Genomic DNA, 27496 nt, shown 5'->3' with positions numbered 1-27496 from the left:
GAAATTGCAGTTACTAGATTAGAACAATTATTTATATATAGTTATATTCATATTCTGGATATATTCCATTCATAGCTACTAAGTGTTAGGATGATTGGCATTGAGAGAATGAACCATTTGCTAATTTACTTGACAAAATTCAGTTAAAAACTTTGTCTTTTAAAATCTCTTTAAAGTTGGCCACAGATGCTATCCCAAATGAAAAGGGTTGTAGCTTCATGCAGAACAATCTCCTGATAATTGGGAATGGTCTGCTGGGTGCGGGAAGATGAGAAAGTTACCCTGGTTCAGATCTGGCCTTTGACTTAAGTGTTCTGCTTCTTGCAACTTCAGAAACGAGGAACTGGTTTCTTTTTGAGTTAGTGAGCTCTTTTAAGCCTAGCATTTCAAAACTGATTTCTTGCATCTTCTTTTTAAAGTCAAGTTCTACATGTTAGACATTTCTAGACAAGCCACTTGTGACTTGGTTTTAAATATGGCATCTGTGACTTTTGATTCGAGTTCTGAAATATTGTCTCAGTCCCTGAAAATTAAAGTTGTCTTGTTTCAATGTGGAGCTCTGCCATTTTGGAGCTTTGTCCCTCTTAATAGTATCCATTAGCTACAGACCTAGAAATCAAGAACACATTCTCCACATCATCATCCCATATTGCTTCTCTGACGAAATATTATCCACTAGATGAATCATCTCCTAGGTTAGCTAACAACTATTTACTTGACCGAGAGACAAAGGATATGAAGGAGATGTTTGTAGAATGATCACAGGGCCACAGAGGAAGAGGGCAGCCAGAGTAAAGACATGATAATAATGGAACCAATTCTGGGAGCCAGAAATTCTTTTTTTTTTTCCTCTCCTACTTAGGCCACTTTCAATTTGTCATGAGCTCCATCCATGCCAGGTAGACATTACTGAGACTGAAGGGTGTCTCGGTTTTCTTTTCTTGTTTGTTTTTTGTTTTTTTGAGACAGGGTTTCTCTGTATAGCCCTAGCTTTCCTGGAACTCTGAAACTTGTTCTGTAGACCGGGCTGGTCTCAAACTCACAGAGATCCACCTGTTTCTGCCTCCTGAGAACTGGGATTAAAGGCATGTACCATTACTGCCTGGCCAGTGTCTGGGTTTTCAATTGCTGATTATTCTTTACTTGAACACACACACTATACATACACAAATGCATACATGATCTTTCTCTGCCCTCCTTTCTTTCCCCCCACCCTGCCCCCATCTCATGTATATCAGGTTTGCCTAAATTTGCTATGAATGCAAAGATGACCTTGAAATCCTGAACCTCTTGCCTCCACCCCCTAAGTGCTAGAATGACAAATATGCACATCCATGTGTGGGCTTCTGTTTCTGGTGTTTAAATCAAATTGAGGCAGGGTCATCCTGACCCAGGAGAGTGGGAATAGTCTGAGGATGAGGCTTAGAGACTCATAGCCATATAATTCTTTTCAGTAATGAATTTCCCTCCTCTTAAAAGGTGGAAAACAACTAAACCATACTCTACATACTATATTATAGGATTGTAGCAGGTGTTTGCAGACTAGAAACTAAATTGTAAGTCGTCTCCTTTTTACATACCTGACTACTTGGAGACTGCTGGGCAGACTAGCTAAAGTTATCCTGATAGTGTAATGCAATTGTCCAGAAATCAAACTAGAAAATAAACTCTTTTAGGCCTTGAACATTTCACTTAGCCTCTGAGCTGGTTTTCTCAACAATTAAGTAAGGTCTTAATTAAGTAGGACCATTTTTAACCTCTGGTGTTCATCTTTGGTCTTTGTACTTTGTTCTATACCACTCATACCAGTTTTTCAGGATCTTATCTTGATTGTGGACTCTGAAGGAAAGATAGAAATACATGCTGAAGGCTAAAATGTAGAGAAAGCTTAGCTGTACCACACACTACTTGAAGCTACTTTGAATTAGACAGGGATGCTGGGTAAAGGAATAAATAGGGACTAACCCTTATATTATCAATGCCAGAGAGATCTGTGCCCTCATGAAGACGTTTGTTTGGTGGGTTGTTTTGTTTTGTTTTATTCCTGGCATCCAGAATATTCTGTTTAAGAGTAGACCTCTTAAAAGATGAAACACTGTTGGGTTGTTTTGTTTTGTCTATGCTTAAAATGGAATAGCTAGTTTTATTGCATTGTATTTCAGTTTGTGATTAAATTTTATTTTCTTATGGTTTCACACACTATCTTTTGTTCAACATTACATTTTGAAAGCTATTCTAAACAGGTTTGTCACTGGTTGCTCCTGCCAGGATCATTATTTTAATCATTTGTAAATTTTCCTAATATTCTCTTGTACCTTTCCAGGGTGCTTACTATGTTTATGGCACATCTAATCAATATATTGTAATTATTATGAAGTACCTGCCACAAATTTATTTTATTTCATGGTCACTCTTGGATAAAGAAACTGACTCTGTTGTTCTTCCCCTTTTCTACCTCCAACAGTAAGAAGAACATAAGAAAACAGCGAATGAAAATTCTATTCAATGTTGTTCTTGAAGCTCGAGAGCCAGGTTCAGGCAGAAGACTTTGTGATCTATTTATGGTTAAGCCATCCAAGAAGGACTATCCTGATTACTATAAAATCATCTTAGAGCCAATGGACCTGAAAATAATTGAGCATAACATCCGAAATGACAAATATGCAGGTGAAGAAGGAATGATGGAAGACATGAAACTCATGTTCCGAAATGCCAGGCACTACAATGAGGAGGGCTCCCAGGTAATGAGAGGGATCCTAGAGGGAATACTTTTTTCTTTTTGTAAAATAATGTGTCTTGAAAGATCAGAACTAGGTTCATTTTTCTCCCCCGCCCCTCCATGTGTGTGTAAGGAAGGTAAGAGGTAAAGTCTTCCTTAGTCACTTTTTGTCTGGCTCTCAGCTAGACTGACTTGCCAGCAAGCCATAACTTGTATATGTACATGCCTTTAAACTCAGCACTATGGAAGAGACAGGAAGATCCTGAGAGCTTGCTGGCCAGCCAACCTAGATGAAAGTCAGGGAGATAAGACAGAGCATGATTGAAGAAGATACATAGTACCTTCCTTTGGTTTTCTTTTTTTTTCCTTTTTTTTTTTTTAAATTCATTAAGTATATACAGTGTTCTGCCTTCATGTGTCCTTGCAGACCAGAAGAGGGCACCAGATTTCATTATAGGTGCTTGTGAGTCACCATGTGGTTGCTGGGAATTGAACTCGGGACCTTTGGAAGAGCAGTCAGTGCTCTTAACCACTGAGCCATCTCTCCAGCCCCCTTCCTTTGGTTTTCTGTGCACTTAATGGTACCTAAATTTTTATCCTGCTTTGTGTTGGGGAGATGGCTTAATCTGTAAAGTACTTACTCTGCATGCATGAGGACCTATTAAGTTCAGGTCCCAAAACCCAGTGTAAAAAAAGTTTGGTATAGTAGTACATACCTGTAATCCCAGTGCTGGAACGTAAGGCCAGGGGAACCTTGGGACTGTCAGTCAGTTTAGCCAGATTAATGAGTCCCAGGGTCATTGAGAAGGCGCTATCTCAAAAAATAAAATAGTGGAAAAGTGATCAAGAAAGGCACCCAACGTCAATCCTGGCCTACATATACGAATACACACGCATACAAAACAAGGAGCTACGTGTATTGGTAAACAGAGTTCTAGGCCAGCCAAACTATGTAAGAAAGACTTGTTCTCAAAAAACCAAAATGATGATGATGCTAATAAAGAGATAAATATTTAAATTCATCCTGTTTTACCAGTTTCTATATGAGGAAATTTTCCTACTTAAACCTTAGTTTAATTTATGTATTTGTGTATAATTTAGAAATAATAATAACAGCACTTACTCTGGTGTTTTGAAAGATATTAAAGGGATATAAAAGAAATAACTTGCTGGGTGGTGGTACTGCACACTTTTATCTTTTATTATTTATTTTTAAGGATTTTTTAAAGATTTATATTTGTTTTATGTGTATGAGTATTTTCCTGTATTGTATATATTTCATATGTGTGCCTGATGTTAAGGTCAGAAGAGGATATTGGGTCCCTTGGAGCTGGAGTTGCAGATGAGCCTTTATATGACAAGATGACAAGGGTGCTGGGAACTGAACCCATACAAGAGAGCATTATTCATTCTCACTGCTGAAGAGTGTCTAACCCATTTTTCTTTTTTGGGCGCATGAGGAAGAATCAGTTGAGGCCAGGACTTTTATGTAGTCTCTGCCTCTTAGCTTTATCTTTAGCCCATGATTTTTAATTCTTTTTCAGTAAAACCAATGTATGATCCTCCTTCAATATATTTTCTATTTCTTATCTTTAATCTATTTTAAATACTCAAAAATAAAATGTTTTCAAACTATTTCCTTTGTTCTGCCCTTAATTTGAAGTATACACACTAAAGATACTTGTAGATTGAAGAAATAGGCCTTTATATAATGAGAGTTATACTGTCTTCAGTATACCCAGCTACTGTACATCCTTGAGAGAGATAGTCAGAGAAGAAAAGTCACATTCCTTCTGCCACTCTGCTCTTGTGGGCATTCAAGGGAATGCAGCCTCTGCTTGGGAGATAGGAGACAACTGTGGACCGAGACCATTGAGTAAGGAACATATAAATGTGTTTTGGAACTTCAGTAAAAACCTGCAAAACTGAGACTCAGAGAGATGACTCAGTGGTTAAGACCACTGACTACTTATTCTTCCACATGAATGATTCAGTTCCCAGCACCCAGGTGGCACTCACAATCCTCTGTTACTACAGTTCCATCAATCCAGTATCCTCTTCTGGCTTCTGCAGAATCAGGCACAAACACATGCAGGATCAGCACCTAGACACATGAAATAAAAATAAGTCTATATAACTTCTATCACAGTGAATCTCAGATACTAGCTCGCATTTCTTTTTCTTCCTTCCTTCTTTCCTTCCTTCCTTTCCTTCCTTTTTGTTTGTTTGTTTGTTTGTTTGTTTTAAACCAGGTTTCCCTGCCATAATCGCCCTAACTGACCTGGAATTTGCTCTGTAGACCAGACTATCCTCAAACTCACTGAGATCTGCCTGCATCTGCCTCTCTAGTGCTGGGATTAAAGGTGAGGGTCACCATACTTGGGCTTACTAGCATGCATTTCTATACATTAGAATCACCATGAGGTGGTAATGTCATTGTTCTGAAGAGAACAAAATGTTTAATATTAGCTGTCCTAAACAGTATTCTAAACACTCACACATATTCATCATTTTTTTATTTGTTTAGTTGGTGTTTTTGCACTGTAATTAATGCCAGCCACAAACTTGTAATTTTCAGCTTCCTGAGTGCTGAAAATTAATTTATTTATCACCGCCTTCAGAGAGATAAATGCTTCTTTAATTATAATGTGTTTTAGGAAATAATCATAAGTGTATTTTTGGAATGTAGGTATACAATGATGCTCATATCCTGGAGAAGTTACTCAAAGATAAACGGAAAGAGCTGGGACCACTACCTGATGATGATGACATGGCTTCTCCCAAACTTAAACTGAGTAAGTCTGCTTCATATTTGGCTCTTCAGTTCAGTCTGCCAAACAGAGATTGCTGAGTTCTTGACATTTCTTTAGTTAAATGATGACTGTGTTTTTATTTTCTGGCACTCTACTGTTAGGAATCCTTCTTTTCCACATGCTCACTCTGACTGTGCTTTAAGTAAACAAGAGTTGTAGTAAGTGGATCACTGGTAGAGCGCCTCCAAGAGGTATCTTGTCTTCCCAGACTACCGTGGGCTAAGCACATCTGCAACTCTGTGCCCGTCTTACTTTATGTTTTATTTTACTGTAGCTCAAGAACAGTGGAGATTGAACTTCTGAAGTTGTGTCAGAATGAATCCTCTCTCATTACTAGCTTATGTGTTATTCATACACCTTTAATCCCAGCCCTTAGGGACTGAGGCAGAAGAGTGGAGAGTTCACCAACTGAGTTGTATAATGCGACTTAGTCTGAAAAAAGTGTATATACATATATATTATTGAAAAGAGTAGGTTTTTTTCCAGATCTATTTTTGTCTATAAGATCTATCTCACTGAAGATAAACTGATTACTGTGTTTTTACAAATCATTTGGGATGGCCCCTTTCTTATGGTTGTACTACCAGCTGTGTAAAAATTTATGCTTACACATTTTATCTGCTTAACATTATATTACATCTCTCTCTTCAGGTAGAAAAAGTGGTGTTTCTCCTAAAAAATCAAAGTACATGACTCCAATGCAGCAGAAACTAAATGAAGTATATGAAGCTGTAAAGAACTACACAGATAAGAGAGGTCGCCGGCTCAGTGCTATATTTCTAAGACTCCCCTCTAGATCAGAGCTACCTGACTACTATCTGACCATTAAAAAGCCCATGGACATGGAAAAAATCCGAAGTCACATGATGGCAAACAAGTACCAAGATATAGATTCTATGGTAGAGGACTTTGTCATGATGTTTAATAATGCCTGTACCTACAATGAGCCAGAGTCTTTGATCTACAAAGATGCTCTTGTCCTACATAAAGTTCTCCTTGAAACTCGGAGAGACCTGGAGGGAGATGAGGATTCTCATGTCCCAAATGTGACCTTGCTGATTCAAGAACTTATCCATAATCTTTTTGTGTCAGTCATGAGTCATCAGGATGATGAAGGAAGATGTTACAGTGACTCCTTAGCAGAAATTCCTGCTGTGGATCCAAACTTTCCCAACAAACCTCCCCTTACCTTTGACATTATTAGGAAGAATGTTGAGAGTAATCGCTATCGGCGACTTGATTTATTTCAGGAGCATATGTTTGAAGTATTGGAACGGGCAAGAAGGATGAACCGGTATGTTTTCAAAGCCATTTCTTTATGATGACAATATGTGATGTTTCATGCAAAACAGATAAAGGAATTCTGCTTTGATGCACTTTTTCACCTTAAGTATGTTGCCATAGTGAGTAGCCTGGTATCCTGAGTTCTCGGTAGGCAAAACTACTTTTTTTCTGCTTTACAACGTTGGGGGCATCAAAACATATCAAAAGCGGGTGCATCCTATAAAGTGTCAGAATGAGTACCAGTGAAAGGAAGACAAAACTGAAGCTCTTGTGCAATGCAGAAACCTAAAATACAGCCATTCACAGAACATGCCTTTTAAAGGCTAAGTAATACAGTTTATAATAGAAATTAAAAGTAGGATTTTTCTTTGAATGTCTAAGAATTAGTCCAAGAATGCTTTAAGTTAATTAAAGAGCTTTGAATTATTTTCTGAGGTTAGACTGGTCTAAATCCAACCATTTTTTTAAACTGTATTTATTTTTATTTTATATGTACAGATAAATGTTCTGCATGTATGTCTGTGCACCAAACATGTGCAGTGCCCACTGAGACCAAAAGAAGGTGTTGGTTCCTCTAGGACTGGAGTTACAGATGTTGTTAGCCACCATATAAGTGCTGGAACTTGAACCTGGGTCCTTTGTAAGAGCAGTTAGTTCTCCTAACCTTGAACTATTTCACTATCCCCCTAAATCTTTATTTCAAGTACTAAGAAAGCCTTTTTGCTTTTAATCTTATTTATCAATTTTTAATTCATTTATTTTCCATCGGGCCACAATTTCCCCTCCTTCCTCTCTTTCCAGTCCCTCCCCATTGTGTCTCAACCACCCCCCCCCCGCCCATTCCACTCCATTTCTGTTCAGCAAAGGGCCAGCCTCCCATGCATATCAACCAAACATGGCATATCAAGTTGCTATAAGAATAAACACTTCCCATTTATTAAGACTGGACAAAGCAACCCAGTATGAGAAATAGGGTCCCAAAAGTCTATAAAAGAGTCAAAGACAGTTGCTACTCCTACTGTTAGGGATTCCCACAAGAAGCCCAAGCTATACAACTGTTTTATATGTGCAGAGGGCCTAGATCAGTCCCATGCAGGCTACCTGGTTATTGGTTCAGTCTCAGTGAGCCTGTACAGCCCAGGTTAGTTGATTCTATATGTGTAGGTTTTATTAATAAATAAATAAATTCATATGAAATACACATGTGGATTTCTAGAATATTCTTAATCCATCACCACTTACCCTACCCACTAGTGCTCTCCGTAACTATAATAGAAGGAACGTGAACAGTGAATAAGAGCAGGAATCTGACATAGGTGGTCCTGGTTTATTCACAGAGCATTCAGGAACAGCATGATACTGAGTTGTGACAGTTGACCAGTGTGGTGGCAATATTCCTAAAAAGTGCTCTGGTTCCCTTGCAGGTAGAAAGACTGCATAGAAAGATAAGTGTAAGAACGTCTTTGTAGTCTTAATTATTTTGTTTTACGGAATGTCTGACTTACTTGAAAAGATTACTTAACAGCTGAAAGAAATTAAAGTTGGGGGGGCTGGAAAGATGGCTCAGAGGTTAAGGACACTGACTGTACTTCTAGAGGTCCTGAGTTCAATTCCCAGCACCCACATGGTGGCTCACGACCATCTACAATGAGATATGGTGCCCTCTTCTGACATGGAGGCAGAACACTGTATTGTATATGTAATAAATAAAATCTTTAAAAAAAAAAAAAGAAAAATTAAAGTTGGTTGGTTTCCCTCTTGAATTCTTGAATTTTTGTTCTTGCACAGTGAACAGCTGCTTTCTTGGGTTGACAAATTCTTGTTTCTTTTTTTGTTTTTGTTTGTTGTTGTTTTTTGTTTTTTGAAGCACAGTCTCATTGTATAGCCATGGTTGCCCTGGAGTTCAGAGACCTGCCTGACTGTGCCTCTTGAATGCTGGGATTAAAGTTATATACCACCTTCCCCAGTTTTTTTATTTTACTGTGCTCTTGACAGAATTTCACTATTTACTTTTTTTCCCCAACAGAATGTTTTGGAAAATTATAATTACATTGCAGCAGTCTTTGTTTGTTTTGTATTTTTGTTTTTTGAGACAGGGTTTCTCTTTAGTTTTTTGGAGCTTGTCCTGGAACTCACTCTGTAGGCCAGGCTGGTCACGAACTCACAGAGATTCACCTGCCTCTGCCTCCCAAGTGCTGGGATTAAAGGCATGGGCCACCACTGCCCGGCCAGAAGTCTTTCAAGAACAATCAAAACAAAGATTAATAAATAAATTCTTCACAATACTTTTTGAATGAACAAAATTAAAGGCTATCTCATGTGTTTAGTGGTTTGTACAAAATTTAATTGCATCAGGTGTCCTGATGAAAATATAAATTTACCCTCTCTATGTAATACGAATTTACCAGATGTTTATTTTTCCCACTAAAATTGTAAGCTTTTATGAAATTCAAGAACAACTTCAAAATGGTATCTTAGGGGCTTCTTCCTTTAGTAAATTTTATTTTTATTGCTCCTAAAAGTATTAATATCTCCGGATCTTCAGAACATGTTTCTAGATCCTCTCCAGAATATCCTTAGGTTATTCTGTTATGGCAGGGTAGACACCCAAAGTATCTCTGATGTGTGATGCTCTAGTGTCAAGTATCAGAAGACAGCTAGCTGATTGGCCCTGCTTTGCCTGCCATACTCCCCTAACCAGAATGTCTACTTCCCTGTTAATAATACATTGTCAGCACACCTGGTGATTTGTATCTATAATCCCTACACTTAGAAGGAGGAAGCAGGAGGAGCATACAAGTTCAGAGTTAGCCTAGCCCTACACAGTTCCAGGTCAGCTTGGGCAATAAGTGAGACTAATGCCTCAATAAAGCTTATTTTTATAGTTTCCTAATAATGAGGAAAGAAGCTGAGAAAAATTCTGAGTATAGCACCTAATTTTTTTTCCTTCTTGCAGTATTTGTATCTGCCAATTTCTCCCAAATCAGTTACTATTGAGAAATTAAAATTTAAATTAACTATTAGACCTATACTTGTTATTAACGTCTATAAATGTGGGTATGCAGTTAAGGAAATAGATTCAGCCTTGATGCAGATGGTGGTAGTGCATGCCTTTAATCCCAGCACTTGGGAGGCATAAGCAGGCGGATTTCTAAGTTTGAGGCTATCCTAGTCTATAGAGCAAGTTCCAAGACAGCTAGGACAACACAGAGAAACTGCTCCTTTAAAAAAAATAGACGCAAGTTAAGGATTGATTGGACTTGGTCAGGGGCAATAGTACAGTTCTTAATTCTGCCAGCTCCTTCTGCCATGCTTTGTATGTGTGAGAAAAATTAGTCCTTTTTTTTGATACGAGTAAGAAAGGAGGTGTGCCTTGGGAAAAAGGAAATCAAGTCAGAACTCAAATACTCAATAATGCATTCAATTTTTCATTTATTCTTTGTTGTTCTTGTTGTTGTTGTTAAGATAGGATCTCTTATAGCTCAGACTGGTCTCAAATTCCCTATGTAAATAAGGGTAACTTTGAACTCTTGATCCTCCTGCCTCCACTTCCCAAGTGCTGGATCACAGACATGCATGGCTCAGATACTCTGTTTTAACAGACTTAATGGGGGCACCCTTCTAACTGAGCCAAAATATTCTTATATCAGTGAACATAGTGAAGCATTTGCTAGGATTTAGCATGCAATTGGAGTGCTATGGAAGAAGCAGTTCATGTGTCAATGGATATTCTTAATTCCATTATAGGACAGATTCTGAGATTTATGAAGATGCAGTAGAGCTTCAGCAGTTTTTTATTAGAATTCGTGATGAACTCTGCAAAAATGGAGAGATCCTTCTTTCTCCGGCACTCAGCTATACCACAAAACATTTGCATAATGATGTGGAAAAAGAAAAAAAAGAAAAATTACCTAAGGAAATAGAGGAAGATAAACTAAAACGAGAAGAAGAAAAAAGAGGTTGGTTCCTTTTCTCTTATAAAATATGAAGAAATATTGAAGTCTGCCCTAGTAGGTGCCACAGTTAGCTTTGGAAGTTTGTGTGATCAAAGATTTAGACTATTGACTATTTCAAATAAGATGAGATCAGAGCCGGGCGGTGGTGGCGCACGCCTTTAATCCCAGCACTCGGGAGGCAGAGGCAGGCGGATCTCTGTGAGTTCGAGACCAGCCTGGTCTACAAGAGCTAGTTCCAGGACAGGCTCCAAAACCACAGAAAAACCCTGTCTCGAAAAACCAAAAAAAAAAAAAGATGAGATCAGATAGAAATGTTGTCGTTATTTGTTTGGTTATCATACTGAGTAAGTTACTTCTGACACAGCTAATATTCCAGGAACAGGCAGTTAAGTGCCAAGTGTGGGAACCTAATGCCACATAATCGAGAGGCTTGTCTGGGGCTCCAGTGCATTCTCAACAGCCTGTGCCTCAGTTGATGCCATACCTTTCGACAATATAGCTTTCTTCTTAAACACTGTGAGAAATAGGCAAGTAGATGAGATTTCAGTTGAACCACATTCCTAGGTTCATTTTAATCATATCAACCTAAAAGTGGTACTTTAAATCCTTTGCCAAGTTTGCAAATATCGTAATAGTGAGAATTTGTCATTGCAAATCGAGAGTCTTTTATGGTGTGATGAGGGTAGGAGAGAATGAGGCAAGATCTCACTATGTAATCTAGGCTGGTGCCAGTCTTAAAGTGATCCTCCTTGCCGGTGCCCCCAATGCTGGGATTATAGACATTCATCAACACACTTGGCAAAATTGATCATTTTGGGTAACATTTCAGTTCTCATTGAAACCTAGAAATATGACTCTTCAAAAGTATATTACTCTATAGCATCAGACCTTAGATATTTTCCCTCGAGATCAGAAAACAAAATTAATTGGCTTGAAATATATATATGAGGGGGCGGGATGAGAATATGCCAATTAGTGAGAATATCATTTTATTAACATAGAGGTAACTCCAAAAACATCATTTGCCGCTGCTAGAGGGAATACAGTCATTCAAGGTGGTACAGATAATAGGGTCTATATCTTTTCCAACTAAAAGCAGTTGATGTGAAATGAATTGAGTAAAGCTGAAGGCTTGCTGGCCCAAAAATGTACATGCGTGAGGAAGATAGAAGAACCTGGTGAAAAGCAAAACTTGAGTGAAAATTGACAGTAACCTTGAGTGTATCTACAGATTAACCAACTGAGGGCAGAGCCTTATGGAGTAGAGGTGTTTGAATGTAACTATCACTCAAATCATTGACTGACTCCTGATTTTTTCAGAAATTGTAGCAACCCCTAGTATCAGGTCTCCAGGTATCTATTATGGTAACACTAGTGGAAAGAAGTGAGAAGGGAAAAAAGAAACTGAAAACATAATGGATGAATGTTGTCTGGGTTTCTGTCCTGCCTGGTTCCCACAGTCGTTAAGTCCCAAAGAAATCACACAGAGGTCTACATTAGTTATAAACTGATTGGCCCACTATTAACTCTTATAATTTATATTAACCCATTATTCTTGTCTATGTTAGCCACGTGGCTCGGTACCTCATTCAGCAAGGCAGTCACATCTTGCTTCTTCTGTGGCGGGGGGGTGTCAGGACTGCATACCAAGACTTCCTCTTCCCAGAATTCTCCTGTTCTCATTGACCTGCCTCTACTTCCTGTCCAGTTGTCCCACCTATACTTCCTGCCTGACTACTGACCAATCAGCATTTATTTAAAATATAATTGACAGAATAGAGACAGTTGTCCCACACCAGGTGAAAACTTCAAAAATTTGATGAAAAGCATTAACCTACAGGCACAGAAACCCCAAGTAAGATAAACACAAAGAGATCTATTTAGATACATCATAAACTGCTAGAATAAAAATCTAGATTTCAAAGCAAAAACATCAGATATAAGAAAACAGCATCATTAATGGCTGACTTTATATTAAATAATAGAGGATAGAAAGCCATGAAGTAATAAGAAAAATTTCAGGGGGGAAGAAAACAAATTTGTATTTATATAAATTACCTTTAAAATGAAGTTTATGAGCTATATAGGTGGCTGAGCAGCTAAAGCACATCAGGCCCTCTAGAGAAGTGTAGTTTAGTTCCCAGCACCCATGTCAGCAGTTCATCACCACCTGCTTATTATTTCAGCTCCAGAGGATCTAAAGCCTAAAGCCCTCTTCTGAACTCCAAGGGTACCTAAACTCACATGCACATACGTATAAGCATACATAATTTAAAACATGTATTTAGAGCATTAGAAAGTAAATAGTTGAAATGAAAGAGTTCAATAGTTATATTCTCAATATTTCTTCTTTAGTAATGACTAGAACAAAAATTATTAAAAATCAGTGGATACAGAATAGATACTGAAACAACTTGACATATCAAACAGGAACAAATACCATAATTTGTAATGGTCAAAGGGCAAGAAACACCCCAAGCATACGGTGTGTGAATAAGGAAATATATCCATTTCATGGAATATTATTTAGTCATAAAAATTTAAATACGCATGATAAATTTTGAAACATACTGCATGATATATGTCAGATATAAAAAGGCAAATAGTGTTTGCTTGAACCTGCTTGAAATGTTTAGCATTTCAAGGTTATCAGGAACAAGAAGGAGGAATGGGAAGTTACTGTTTTTGTTATTGTTGTAGTGTTTTATTTGGGATAAAAAAGGTGTAGAGATAGTGGTCATTTTTGTGCTGACAGTCTGTTGTAAGTAGCTAGGGTGTTTTTTGTTTTCTTTTTGCCATAGTCACAATTTATTTTCAGTCTTTGTTCCTCACTAATCTACTCCCCAATTACTTTCATGTGTTTTTACAAGATCCCTTCTAATTGGTGTCAGTAACTCAACTAAATACCCTTGGCTCAGAAGTCCCTTCTCATCATCTAATCATCTGGATGTGTGATTGAGGCTCTGGTGTGATTCTTCATTCAAACAATACCTTTCTAACTTTGGACATGTTGACCAAAAAATGCCCTCTGCGCATACATGATTAGGATAATAGTTACAGATACTCCAGTTAAAAGTGAAGAATGAGGGGGCTGGAGAGATGGCTCAGTGGTTAAGAGCATTGCCTGCTCTTCCAAAGGTCCTGAGTTCAATTCCCGGCAACCACATGGTGGCTCACAACCATCTGTAATGAGGTCTGATGCCCTCTTCTGACATACACACAGACAGAATATTGTATGTATAATAAATAAATATTAAAAAAGTGAAGAATGAAAGATTTCATTAATTTTTGAATCCAGCTAGACAGAAGCCATTGGACTCACTGAGAAGAGTCCTCTGTGGCACAGTGCTCTGCTTCAGAATTTTTCCTTGGGGTATTTGTACCTGAGTGATTGGTGGGCTCACTTCTTGTCTATAAAGGTGCAGGGCTAGGCAGTCTTTTGTTTTCATTTTGTACACTACTATTAGTACAGTTTTCTGATTCTATTTGTATAAAATTCTCAAAAACTTAGCAAAGCTCTTAGATTCACAGGGAGGGATTCAAGTTGGTGTAGACTTTTGGAGATTAATTTGGAATATGTACTTAAATTTAAAATGCTTGTTGGCAACATTTTAATTTATGGAAAACTATCTTTAGTTAGATGTGGAAAGAATGTGTTAGCACAAATTTCTGAGAGTGAGAAACATTGGGAGAGCCGCAACTGAGGTGCTAAAAACAATGCCAGCAGCCACAGGCAGGACTCAGGTGGAAGTTTTACAGACTTTAAATGAGCTGTATCTCTCTCAGCTACATTTTTGTTACTGTTTTAAATTAGAATATGCATTTAATGGAATTTCAGTCAAAGTATGCACATTTTATTTCTTTGTATTGATCTTAAAACTTGTCAAAGAAGTTATTGATACTTTAGAAGTTTGGTTATAGTGTCAAAAGGCAGCATCTGAACTAAGTGCTCATGGGAGTCATCATCACAAGTTAAATGCTTTTAGTTTTTTATGTCTGGGACCATGCCAAATTGATGTGGCAGAATCTGGTGGAGCTGGCATTGGCCATGAACCCTAGTAAGATGGTTCCTTCTGTAAGAGAAAAGGGAGATCATGGAGGAGAGCATGCAAGAAAAGCCCACAGAATTTGTATGTAAGCTCTAAGTATTAAATGACCTGGTAGCAGAAGGCATCCTCCCCAGGAAGAATAGTGCCTGTCTCAAGACTTCATTGGACTATATATACTATATGATAGAGAACCAGAGGGTGGACTATATGCTTTGAACCAAAGCTTACTCCAAAATGGGATTACTTCTACAGATCAGTAATAGAGTATTAGCCTAATACAGCGATGACCTTGTTTGATCTTTATCACTGCCAAAGGTTAAATAAAAAGTATACTTTTAAACAGATTCCAAATAAAATAAACACCTATAAATGTTTTTAACCTAGTGGAGTGTTAAGCCTTCTTTGATTTCTTGGGGCAAACGATAGAGGTTGAGTGAATAGTTTGTGCTCTAGTTGGAAGTCTCCTGGGCTTGAAAAGCCAGAGTCAGAATTTAAGGCAAAAAACATAAAGCTTTAGACAAGGCTGACCAATTCTCCTGGAACCAGGTTATGCACACAAATCCATGCTCATATACAATCTACTTGTGTTATAGGAGACTGCTTGATTGTTCCCAGACACCCAGACCCGAAATAACCACATAGAAACTGTACTAATTAAATCACTGCTTGGCCTATTAACTCTAGCTTCTTATTGGCTAGATCTCACATCCTAAACTAGCCCATCTCCATTAATCTGTGTATTGCCACGTGGCTGTGGCTTACCAGGTAAAGTTTCATCCCCAGCGTCTGTCTCCCACAGAGCTACATGGTGTCTCCTGACTCTGCCTTCTCTCCCTATATATCTCTCTTCCAGCCTGGTCATGTTTTGTTAAAAAGCAGCTTCTTTATTCGTTAACCAATAAAAGCAAAACATATACAGAAGGACTTCCCACACCATTTCCCCTTTTCTGTTTAAATAAAAAGGAAAGTTTACTATGTTAACTTTAACATAGTAAAATTACATATAACAAAACAGGTATCAAGGAAGAATTACAGTTACAATATTATATCTACTTTATCTTTTATCATAACTAAGGAAAACTATAACTATGTATTCTCAACTCCATCAAAGATCCCAGAAGGATATAATATTAACCTAAGTAGGCAGGAAGTGTTGCTTGGAACTTTTTTTGTGAAGGAACTATCTCTCAGAGGCTCCAGGTTCCATTTTATATTATATTAATATTATATCTATATTGTATAATCTTGATAAGAGACTCACAGAAGCTGGACGATGGTGGCACACGTCTTTAATCCCAGCACTTGGTAGGCAGAGGCAGGTGGATCTTGAATTAAAAAGAACTATCTCCAAAAAAAAAAAAATATTAGAGTGAGGGGAGAGGTTCACAGAAAAATTGAGACTTGCTATTTCAGAGAGTGCTTTACTTGAATATCATTTGTATAAGTAATACCAAGGGCATTTTCCTTTAAACAAGTAATAATCACTAGTGTTCTCAGATAGCTTGTATTGGAACTATTAAAACATGTTTTTTTTTTAAATAAAAGTAAAATAATTGCCAGCATTCATAAGTAATGTGCATAAAGCCCTGGGTTCAGTCCCTGGTTAAAGGGGTACGTCACAAAGCAATCCACACCAGTTTGGAATTATGATTAATAAAAGGGTTATTTATTTAAAGGGAAAACTTACAGATCACCGTCCTAGACAGCAGCCTCCTGCATGACCAGGAAAAGCGTCTGGTAGTCAGAAGCAAGAGAGAGAGCAGAGGGCTGCCGCTGCTTTTTTAAAGCGAAAGAGACCACACCCCAGTGGGCTGGTATCTCAAAAGCTATTGGCTGGAGGAGCAGAAGGAGCTTCTGCAGCCTCTGGTCCACAAAGGAGGGGAGGAGAAGAATGAGAGAAAGATCTTGCCTAACAAAATCAAAACCTTGTTTAAAAGTATTTTGTCTGAGGAAGTGTTTTATAGTATTTTATACACATACATGCACATAGTTTACCATTGTGTGTCATACATATTTATTTCTAACATGCCACTAAATTTAATGTAACCATGTAATAACTTAGAAGAAATAATTTCAGAAATATCAGTATGGAAAAGAGGTATATCGTATTTTCTGTAAGATTTATGTGATTTATTCTGTAATGCCTTTCTGAATTTTTAAAAATTAATATACAGGTGTATATTATTAAGGTGATTATTTTTGTTCTATAAAAAACTATAGAACAAAACATATCATTTTCAGTTGGTTTTCATTCAGAAAGGCCATTTTGAGGCTAGTTATGATGGTGAACACATATAGTTCCAGTTACTTGGGAGGCCAGAGCAGGACTTGAGGCTATGAATTCAAGAACTAGACAGCTTAGTGAAACCCTCATCGCAGAAATCAAAATGCAGTTTGAGGCAAAGACCTTTGAGAATGTACTGATGTTGCTGCGTTTCCTGAGTCCTCTCTGTGAGTGCCACACAAAGAATGAAGTAGAGCCAGCTGTGGTAGCTCATCCCTATAGTCCCTGCAGCTAATGCAAGAGGACCCCAGGTTTGAGGCTAGAGAGACCCTGTCTCAGAAAAGGGAGGGGAGAGGGAAGAGAAAGAGTTCAATGTATTAGTGTGATATGTTGTTTGAATGTTTGTCTGACTCATGGTCTTAATGAGTATTTTTTTTTTTTTTTTAAATCCAAGAAGCTGAAAAAAGTGAAGACTCCTCAGGTACTGCAGGCCTCTCAGGCTTACATCGTACATACAGCCAGGACTGTAGCTTTAAGAATAGCATGTATCATGTTGGAGATTATGTCTATGTTGAACCTGCAGAGGCCAATCTACAGCCACATATAGTCTGCATTGAGAGACTGTGGGAGGATTCAGCTGGTAAGTTTGTTTTGAATTGAAGGACAAGTACTGGAAATAGGGCTTAGTGGCTAAGAGCTCTTGATGCTTTTGCAGAGGACCTGAGTTGAGTTCCCAATACCTACTCATGACTTAAAACCATCCCTAACTCTAGTTCAGGAGAACTGATGCTCCCTTCTGACTTTTGCAGCTGCCGGAAATACACATGGAACACATACATACAAGCAGGCAAAACACTTATACATACATATTTTTTTAATATTAAAAAATTTTAAAGACAGATTGATGAAATACAACTATTTGCTTTTCCTTTATCCTCTGGAAGAAAAATTTTAACTCATTTATTTAAGCTTTCCAACAATAGTTATATCAATATACTGTTCACTGTACCAATAAATATAATTAAGCACAATACTGTATACAAACATGGGATCTAACACTGTTGGGCAGTTCCACAGCAGAGTCAGAAATTGACTTCTTAATGTGTGGAGAAGAGTTGTTTACTCAGTAACACTTGGAGCTAAACTCTGTAGGAAGGTAGAGATTCCTCTATGATGCTCATCCTGTAGGATGAGCAAAAGACTTATGTTTTTAGCTAGCAGACTTTTTCCAATGGATGTCACACATCAAGAAAGCTTATTAATAAAGAAAAACATTGTAAGCAAACATACAACTGAGTTTATAATTTGTTGTCAAAAAGACAAACAAAAAACCACAAAAACAAAAAACCGCCTTTAAGCTGTTTTGGTGGCACATACCTGCCATCCCAACGCTCAGGAGGTTGAGGTCATCCTGGGCTACAGTGAGACCTGACTAAAAACAGAAAACTAAAATAATAGGATGTTGCCTCTGAGACAGTAGAATGAAGCTAACAGCATGTTCAAATGTGATATAGGCAGTCCAGTTCTTTAAGCCACCAATCAGCTTTTGAATTCCATCACCTTTTTGCTTAGGTCCTTCCCTTTGCCCGCTTCTTCACTGAAACACAGTGCTCCAGTGTATATCGACCCAGCAGCTCTTCTGACCTCCTCCTCTCCTCTGAAGGGCTAAGTGCTGTTTTCTAGGTCTCATAGTGCTTCTCTGTTTTAAAATATTATTTCCTCTAAAATAATTCTATCAAGAAATTTTGATCTAAAACCACAGTGTTTAAACCTTGGCATAATGGCTTAGTAAAATGTTTTCTAATTCTGCAAAGAATATGAGGTTTCTCTTAATAATTCTTTTCTTTCTCTGTTTTTGAGGTGAAAAATGGCTGTACGGCTGTTGGTTTTATCGGCCAAATGAAACATTCCATTTGGCTACACGAAAATTTCTGGAAAAAGAAGTTTTTAAGAGTGACTATTACAATAAAGTTCCTGTTAGTAAAATTCTAGGCAAATGTGTAGTCATGTTTGTCAAGGTAAGAAACTCATTCATTCCGGTGATATCATTATCTGGAAATACAATTTTAAATATAAAACTCTGTATTTAAAAAAAAAAATTAGAAACTCAGGCTGTGCCGTGCACAGGCCTTTAAGCCCAGCACTTGGGAGGCAGAGGCAGGCAGATCTCTGTGAGTTCAAGGCCAGCCTGGTCTACAGAGCTAGTTTCAGGACAGGCTCCAAAGCCACAGAGAAACCCTGTCTGGAAAAAAACAAAAAAGAAAAGAAAAAGAAAAATAGAAAATTAGAAACTCTGTTTCAAACATCTTTCACCTACATCTATTTATAAGAAATTAACATGAATATAATTGTGAGAGACCATTTCCTGTGTACTATTTATCTGCATACAGATATATTCATGTTTTTATGTTGCTGGGCTGTTTTCTAAAGATGGTGTTTTCTGAAAGGTAATCGTTACTACCTGTCAGTTTTGTTCTTAGGTAATAAATGTGCAGCTGTCTGTCATATGCACAAGACCTGTCTAAAGCTTTAAGAACATTTTTCAGTATATGGAAAGTAATTTTTAGAATATTCACCTACTTGTGTTATTATTCCCAATTCATCCCAGGAATACTTTAAATTATGCCCAGAAAACTTTCGAGATGAGGATGTTTTTGTCTGTGAATCAAGATATTCTGCCAAAACCAAATCTTTTAAGAAAATTAAGCTGTGGACAATGCCCATCAGCTCAGTTAGGTTTGTCCCTCGGGATGTGCCCTTGCCTGTGGTTCGAGTGGCTTCCGTATTTGCAAATGCAGATAAAGCAGATGATGAGAAGAATACAGACAACTCAGAGGACAGTCGAGCAGAAGACAATTTTAACTTGGAAAAGGTATGTGGATAGTAACCATCTAGAAATGAATTTTAACCTTAAAATATTTATTCCAGAAATTAATGTATTCAAACTCAAAAAATGAAAAGAAAGTACAAGATTGAGGGTATAAAACCTTAGTCAAACAAAGAGGAAGAAACCTGTGGAAAAGGAAAAAATTAATTAAAAGTAGTATTTAAAAGTAAGTCAAGGGCCAACATAAAGGCAGGTGGATCCCTGTGAGTTTGTTGACCAGCCAGGCCTACAGAGTGAGTTCCAGGACAGCCTGGAAACTTTGTCTCAGAAAACCAAGAAATAATAAATAAAAGTTAATCAAGGGGCATTGGTGGCGCACGCCTTTAATTTCCAGCATTTGGGAGGCAGTTTCAGGACAGGTTCCAATGCTACAGAGAAACCCTGTCTCAAAAAACCGGAAAAAAAAAAAAAAAAAGGTAAATCAAGGGGCTAGGGCTAGAGGCTGGAGAAATGGTTTCACCATTAAGAGTACTATCAGAGGACCCAGGTTTGATCCCAGCATCCACATGGCAGCTCACAACAGGCTCTCACTTCCTGTTCCAGGCTTCTCCAGACACCAGGCATGTACTGATGAGCAGACATATATGCAGGCAAAATACTCATAATCATAAAAAATTAAATCAAATTGACCAATGAATATTGAGTACTAAGCATCCATAGGTGGATTCTTTTTAACTCTTTGTAGAGCTGCTATAATTAAAAGCTGTTTAAGCCAGCCATGGTAGCACATGCCGTTAATCCCAGCACTCAAGCATCAGAGGCAGAGTGATCTCTGAATTCGAGGCCTGCCTGGTGTACATAAAGAAACCGTGTCCAAAAAAAAAAAAAAAAAAAAAAAACTATTTAAGCTACTTGATAGTGTGGAAACAAAACCCCTTCTTAGTTCTTTGTGAAAAGCCAGAGCAAACTGTATTCTGTACCCTGCAAAGTCCATCAGAAAACTGTATGTTGATCTCATGTACAACATGAAATTTTGAAATATGAAATCAGTATCATATGAAAATTGAAGAAATGGTATTTTTATAAGTGAAGTAAATCCATTTTTTAAAAAAACATGATCAAAATGATCAAGGAAGAAAATGTTCCACTTAGAAATGAAGAGATTATTCAAAATAAAGGGGTTTTTGTTGTTTTGTGATTGTTTAATTATTTTGGTTATTTGAGACAGGGTTTCTCTTTCTGTCTTGACTGTCCTGAAAGTCACTCTGTCATAGACCAGGCTGGCCTCAAACTCACAGAAATGTGCCTGCCTCTGCCTCCCGAGTGCTTAGATTAAAGGCATGCACCACTACTGTCTGACTCAAAGGATTTTTTATATTTCATTAGATTACTAGGTTTTTTTTTAAACTAGCATTTTTGTATCACTTATGCTTTCCAACAATCCCATCTGAGGGGCACACTGTCATTCATTTTATAGATGAAGAAATTAAGCATAAGAAATCAGAAAGCCAGTCAGTGGTGGCGCACACCTTTAATCCCAGCATTTGGGAGGCAGAGGCAGACAGATCTCTGTGAGTTCGAGGCCAGCCGGGTCTACAAGAGCTCGCTCCAGGAGTGGCTCCATAGCTACTGGGAAACCCTGTCTCAGAAAAAAAAAAAAAAAGGAAGGAAGGAAAGAAAGAAAGTATAGTAGAGGTCAGGGGAAGGTACCAAGATAGTGGTTAGTTCTCTCCCTGCTTTACTTGTCTAATGGTAGGTAAGAAGAGGCTATAGTGGAGGGTTATTATACTTTATGGGAACAGAAGGTTAGAAGCACAGATCCAGACAAGGAGGGAGGCTTCTAACTGGACTCTTTTCTTGGGCAGTGTGGGTCTCCTCAGTTTCAGTACCTCCTCCGTCCCCAGCCTGTTGTTATCAGCCTTCCCAGTAATATAGAACAAGTCTGGAGAGGAGTAGGTGTCAGGTAAATATTCCAAAGTGACCTCAGCCCCATCACTACTATGGCTCCTGGAGTTTATCTGCTCTGCCACTCCACTTTCCTACTTAGTCTGGAGATGAGTTTGGTATGTGCTTCTGCCGTGTAGGAAACCAGTCCTCACATTCATTTCTGTTGTGTTAATGAATGACTTTCTCTGGGTGCTTCACCAGAGATTTAATCGGAAACTAGAATAGAAACGATAGGCAGAATTGTTGGGTGTATCACAAAGGCAACTTAAAGGCCAACTTGTTATATTTCTGAATCCTGCAGGGATCAGAAAGGAGTATTACTTTCCAAGCGGGCAATAAAATGAGCTACATTGTTAGAAGAGATTGAATAAACTTAATTTATAAAGATATTATTAAGAAGAAGCTGGTCCTGGTGTCACATGCTTATAATTCCAGGGTTTTGAAAGGTTGAAGCAAGAGAAAGGAAAGCTTAGGACCTGCTTGAACTATAGAAAGAGTTCAGGCTCAATTTAATAAGACCCTGTTTTAAAAATAAGTAAATAAATGGTTTGAGATATCGGTACTTGCTCAGCACGTACAGAGTCCTAGGTTCCATCCCTGTTACCACAGAGGGAGGGGGAAATCCTTTAAAATTAAATACGATAAAGAAGGTTGTATAAAATTTGTTCCTCTCCACAGGAAAAAGAAGATGTTCCTGTGGAGATGTCCAATGGTGAACCAGGTTGCCACTACTTTGAACAGCTTCATTACAATGACATGTGGCTGAAGGTTGGCGACTGTGTCTTCATCAAATCCCATGGCTTGGTGCGCCCTCGTGTGGGCAGGTGAATTAGGGAAGATGCAGTTGGGACTGAGAGTTGAGACTTAGTATTCCACGCTCAGAGCAAACTCAAAAGTCACTCCCCTGGCAGTTTCTCCAGCTTCCTCACACCACATTTTCCCTGCTCCTAATTTTGTGACAAGCAGAATAGTATACACAAGTGTATAGTCCCAGCAATTGGAAGGCTAGGGCAGGAAGAGCAAAGGTTCCAGACTAGATCCTGTCTCAAAACAGACAAACACTCAAAAAATCAAAGATAATTTTGCTTCAGTAGAGATTTGTTCAAATAGGAAAATAAATAAAAGCATCTTAGATAAGTAAAGTTGTATGTTAGATCCTGGTACATACTGTTGAAATTGGAGCCAGGAAGGGGATCAGAACAGAGAGAATGGTCTGTATAAATTTCACTAAAAATCTGGCAGTTGAGCTAACATGAAGAAATTGTGAATATCGGAGAAAACATTCCAAGCAGAGTTAATAGCCAATGTAAAGGCTTGAGAGATAAGTACACCACACTTAAACCAGCAATTTGCTACTAGCAGAGTGAATCCTGTATACGGTAGTAGAAAGGGGCAAAGGATAATATGCAAATTATGTAAGGTTTTCAGAGACCATCATGAGCACTTGAACTCTTTTTTTTTTAATTGATTTTTATTGAGCTCTACATTTTCCTCTGTTCCCCTCCTGCTTCAGCCCTCTCCCCCTTAATCTTCCCCCAAGGTCCCCATACTCCCAAATTACTCAGGAGATCTTGTCTTTTTCTACTTCCCATATAGATTATATCTATGTAAGTCTCTCTTAGTGTCCTCATTGTTGTCTAAGTTCTCTGGGATTGTGGTTTGTAGGCTAGCTTTCTTTGCTTTATGTTTAAAAACCACCTCTGAGTGAGTACATGTGATCATTGTCTTTCTGTGTCTGGGTTACCTCACTCAAAATCATGTTTTCTAGCTCCATCCATTTTCCTGAAAAATTCAAGCTGTCGTTATTTTTTTCTGCTGTGTAGTACTTCATTGTGTAAATGTACCATATCTTCCTTATCCAAATTCAGTCGAGGGGCATTTAGGTTGTTTCCAGGTTCTGGCTATGACAAACAAAGCTGCTATGAACATAGTTGAGCACATGTCCTTGTGGCACAATTGAGCGTCCTTTGGATATATACCCAAAAGTGGTATTACTGGGTCTTGAGGAAGGTTGTTTCCCAATTTTCTGAGAAATCGCTACACTGACATCCAAAGGGGTTGTACCAGCTTTCATTCCCACCAGCAATTCAGAAGTGTTCCCTTTTCCCCACAGCCTCTCCAGCCTAAGTTGTCATCAGTGTTTTTGATCTTAGCCATTCTTCCAGGTGTAAGATGGAATCGCAGAGTTGATTTGATTTTCATTTCTCTGATGACTAAGGATGTTGAACATTTTCTTAAGTGTCTTTCAGCCATTTTAGATTCCTCTGTTGAGAGTTCTCTGTTTAGGTCTGTACTCCATTTTTTTTTATTGGATTATGTGTTCTTTTGGTGTCCAATTTCTTGTGTTCTTTGTATTTTTTGGAGATTAGACCTCTGTCTGATGTGGGGTTAGTGAAGATCTTTTCCCATTCTGTAGACTGTCGTTTTGTCTTGTTGACAGTGTCCTTTGCTTGACAGAAGCTTTTCAGTTTCAGGAGGTCCCATTTATTAATTGTTTCTCCCAGTGTCTATGCTGGTGGGGTTATATTTAGGAAGTGGTCTCCTGTGCCAATTCGTTCAAGGAGCACTTGAACTTTTGTAGAGTTAAAGTATCTTTGTATTGTTTTGAGTAGAGCAGTAACATTTGACTCCTGATTTAATAAGATTGCTCTGCTTTCTCCTTATTGAAACTGAAAGGATTCAAGAATGGAAAGCAAAGGGATCTGCTAGGAGGCTACTGTAATAATCCAGGCAAGAAGGATAGCCTCTTAAATGTGGCTGGTTACAGTATTATTTAGGAGGTTAGTCTAATGGCATTCCTAATCAGTGGACTACGGAGTCTAAGAGTAAAGGAGTCAAGGGTGACTCCTGTAAGTTAGTATAGTAAATTGAAAGGTGAGACTTAGTATTCACTCAAAGGAAGATGCCATTTTATTTTGTCTGGAACCCTGAAAATGTGGGACAATAATATTAATTTTTAATTTGATAAAAAATAAATGTATAAATAAACATAGAAGCTGAAGGGGAAATCATTTTAGTGCTTGATCTTCCCCCAAAAGCTGTGAGCCTCTATTGTGAAGGAACACTTGCTAAATCCAGTGACAGATGATTAGCTCTTTTCATTTTCATCCTGAGCATCTCAGGAAGAAAATGTGTGAGCTGCATAAAGTGTTTTAGTTACCTACCTTGATACTGTGTTAAAGTCTTTTCTCACAGAGGGGCCTATTGTCCTTTTCTTTTTCAGAGTTGTCTTCTCTGAAGGTATCTTAAAGTGTGAGGAGCATTTGTGAAATTCCTCTAGATGCTGCATACTGTTACATTTTAGTTAGTGTACTTTTTATTAGATAATCAATCAAGACTAAATTATTATAACTTAATTTCTCTATTCTTCTCTCGCCAAGAATTGAAAAAGTATGGGTTCGAGATGGAGCTGCATACTTTTATGGCCCCATCTTCATTCATCCAGAAGAAACAGAACATGAGCCCACAAAAATGTTCTACAAAAAAGAAGTGTTTCTGAGTAATCTGGAAGAAACCTGCCCCATGAGTTGTATTCTGGGTAAGTATTTATCAATTTTCATCACAGTTGTTCTGCAAAACATTGATTAAACATTACTGTTCTACAAGGCACTCTTCTTGGCATTGAGTCTATTGCAGTATAAAAATACCAAAGTCTTTGCTTTCATAAAGACATTGGAACAAAGGCTGGGGAGTCAATAAATAAATAACAGAATACCAAGTGGTAATTAGAGTTTTAAATGAAAATAAAACAAGATTGACAATAATGTTGAGGCAAGGTCATGTGATTGGTCATAATTTTGCTGATAGATGCTATGTGAATTGACCCTAGTATGGTTTAAAAATAAAAGAGAATTATCTGAGGCTCTCTTCTGGGTTCAGCAAATGCCTTGGCTTAGATTATCTGTGTGTGAGACCTAAAAGGGTTGGGTAACTAGAGCATAGGGAGGGGATGTGGTGTAAGGAATACACCCTCAGAGTTTTCTGAATACTCACATAGTAGATCTTGTAGACAGTGCAGTGATTGGACTTGAAAGAAATGGTCGGAATGAACAGAACTGTGGTGTGTGGTGACACACATACTTAGAGGTAAGAATCGTTGTGGCAGCTGTGTGAACAATGTTGTAAGAGTAAAGTAGGAGATAGGGAGACTAGTCTAATGATTCAGTTTCCGTTAGATTCTTAAACTTGATCATTTTATTTTCTCCATTCCAAACTAATGTCTTGATTTCTGTTTGGTCATCTACCAAGTATTCCCAAGGGTATTTGATAGGCTTCCTGTAGCCTGACAATAGGTTTCTCCACCAACACATTAAGCCAGATCAAGCTGAATTAAAAAGTAAAAGACCGGGTATATTTGAGCAAAGCAACTCCTGGGTGAGTCCTCTAGCCCCCAGAGATTGGGGGTGGGACTCCCCTAGCGGGGTTTGTGCCACTTTGGGCAGGGATTGGAGAGCTGGCAGTCCCTGGGGAGGAGCTCCCAATTGACAATTTTTCTGAGAGGGCAGGGTTTAGAGAGGGAAGAATGGCTGCTTCAAGCAGGGGTGAGCTGGAGATTCTAGCCAAACAGTACTGTTTCTTAGATCTAGTTGTATGTCTCATCATAGGTTAACAGTGTTGCCAGCTGTTGTGTTTCTACATGCCCTGAGAGCCACTTGATCATATACTAACTTTGTATATCCCTTGAGATGGCTTCCTAAAAGATTCCTAGTAATAAGCTTTACAATGATAGTTAATATTTTGCAGATTCCCCCACCAACGCTCCTTGTTAGAGGCTGAACCAGGGCCTTGCGCTTGCTAAGGCACACACTCTACCATTAACCTGCATAGCTACAAACAGTCCCTTATTGTTCATGGTTTTAAAGAAGCCTCCGTGGATCTCAAACAAAAAGGAATTTGCAGAGTCAAACATATGTTAGTTTTTATTTGATGATATGTTAGCTAAATTGTTTGGGTGTTTAAAATTATTTTCAAAATTAGATATGGCAACACTGTTGAATTATTCAGGACATTTTCAACTTTCTGTCATGAGGAAAGTGAACTAAGACCAGTAAAGTCATTAAACTTTACCTTTCTATAGCAGGAAATATCTTCCTTTTAAAGTCTGATCCAGACTATAGTCATTTTCTAGTGTAAGCCCAACAAGATTAAAAAGAAGCATTCTGAAGGTGAGGCTGAAGTGTCCTCTTGCTAGGGAAGCTGTATAATTTATTGGGTTAATTTTTATTTAATTTTAATTTTGGTACAACTTTTCATATGACTTTTACCTTTTCTTTGACAGAGGTGAAAGCCATGTCCCCTCAGTAGAACCCAAAGAACATTGCCTCTAGCAATAAATTCCTAGGAGCATAGGAGACTACAGAAGTATAGCTCATCACAAATATTCCTCCAGGAACAATATTGAGGATTTTTGTTTTTGTTTTGAAGAGCACGAGGAGGGGGCTCTCACATAGTTATGACTGTCCTGGAACTCAACTATGTAGAGCAGGCTGGCCTGAAACTCACAGAGGTCCATCTCCCTCTATCTTCCAAGTGTGCACCTCAATGCCTGGCTCAACCTAGCTCACTCTTTTTTTTTTTTAAAGAGAGATGATGTCTCACAATGAAGCCCTGACTGGCCTGTGACTCGATATGTAGACCAGGCTTGCCTGAAACTTAGATCTCCTGACCTTTACAGATG

At 38.2% G+C, this 27496-nt stretch overlaps 1 protein-coding gene across 29 annotated transcripts in view; it reads left to right on the top strand.

Annotated features, from left to right (window-relative positions):
• The window catches only part of Pbrm1 (polybromo 1), a 98761-nt gene that overhangs the window by 43645 nt on the left and 27620 nt on the right, over window positions 1-27496 (top strand). For 25 of the 29 annotated variants that reach the window (XM_041662414.1, XM_041662422.1, XM_041662431.1 and 22 more), the window contains 9 exons: window positions 2465-2741; window positions 5409-5514; window positions 6184-6826; window positions 10564-10775; window positions 17500-17685; window positions 18906-19063; window positions 19654-19917; window positions 22498-22643; window positions 25200-25357. In XM_041662414.1, coding sequence (XP_041518348.1) covers window positions 2465-2741; window positions 5409-5514; window positions 6184-6826; window positions 10564-10775; window positions 17500-17685; window positions 18906-19063; window positions 19654-19917; window positions 22498-22643; window positions 25200-25357 — 2150 coding nt within the window. The remainder of the gene's footprint in view (window positions 1-2464; window positions 2742-5408; window positions 5515-6183; window positions 6827-10563; window positions 10776-17499; window positions 17686-18905; window positions 19064-19653; window positions 19918-22497; window positions 22644-25199; window positions 25358-27496) is intronic. The other 4 variants (XM_041662428.1, XM_041662420.1, XM_041662425.1 and 1 more) reach the window with 1 other exon arrangement.

The sequence above is a fragment of the Microtus oregoni genome, unplaced genomic scaffold, assembly GCF_018167655.1.
Source record: "Microtus oregoni isolate MIOR12 unplaced genomic scaffold, Mior012 000013F_ref0000133, whole genome shotgun sequence".
NCBI classification, from domain to species: domain Eukaryota; kingdom Metazoa; phylum Chordata; class Mammalia; order Rodentia; family Cricetidae; genus Microtus; species Microtus oregoni.
Note: the sequence above shows the minus strand (reverse complement) of the source record. Positions and strands in the feature narration are given on the sequence as shown.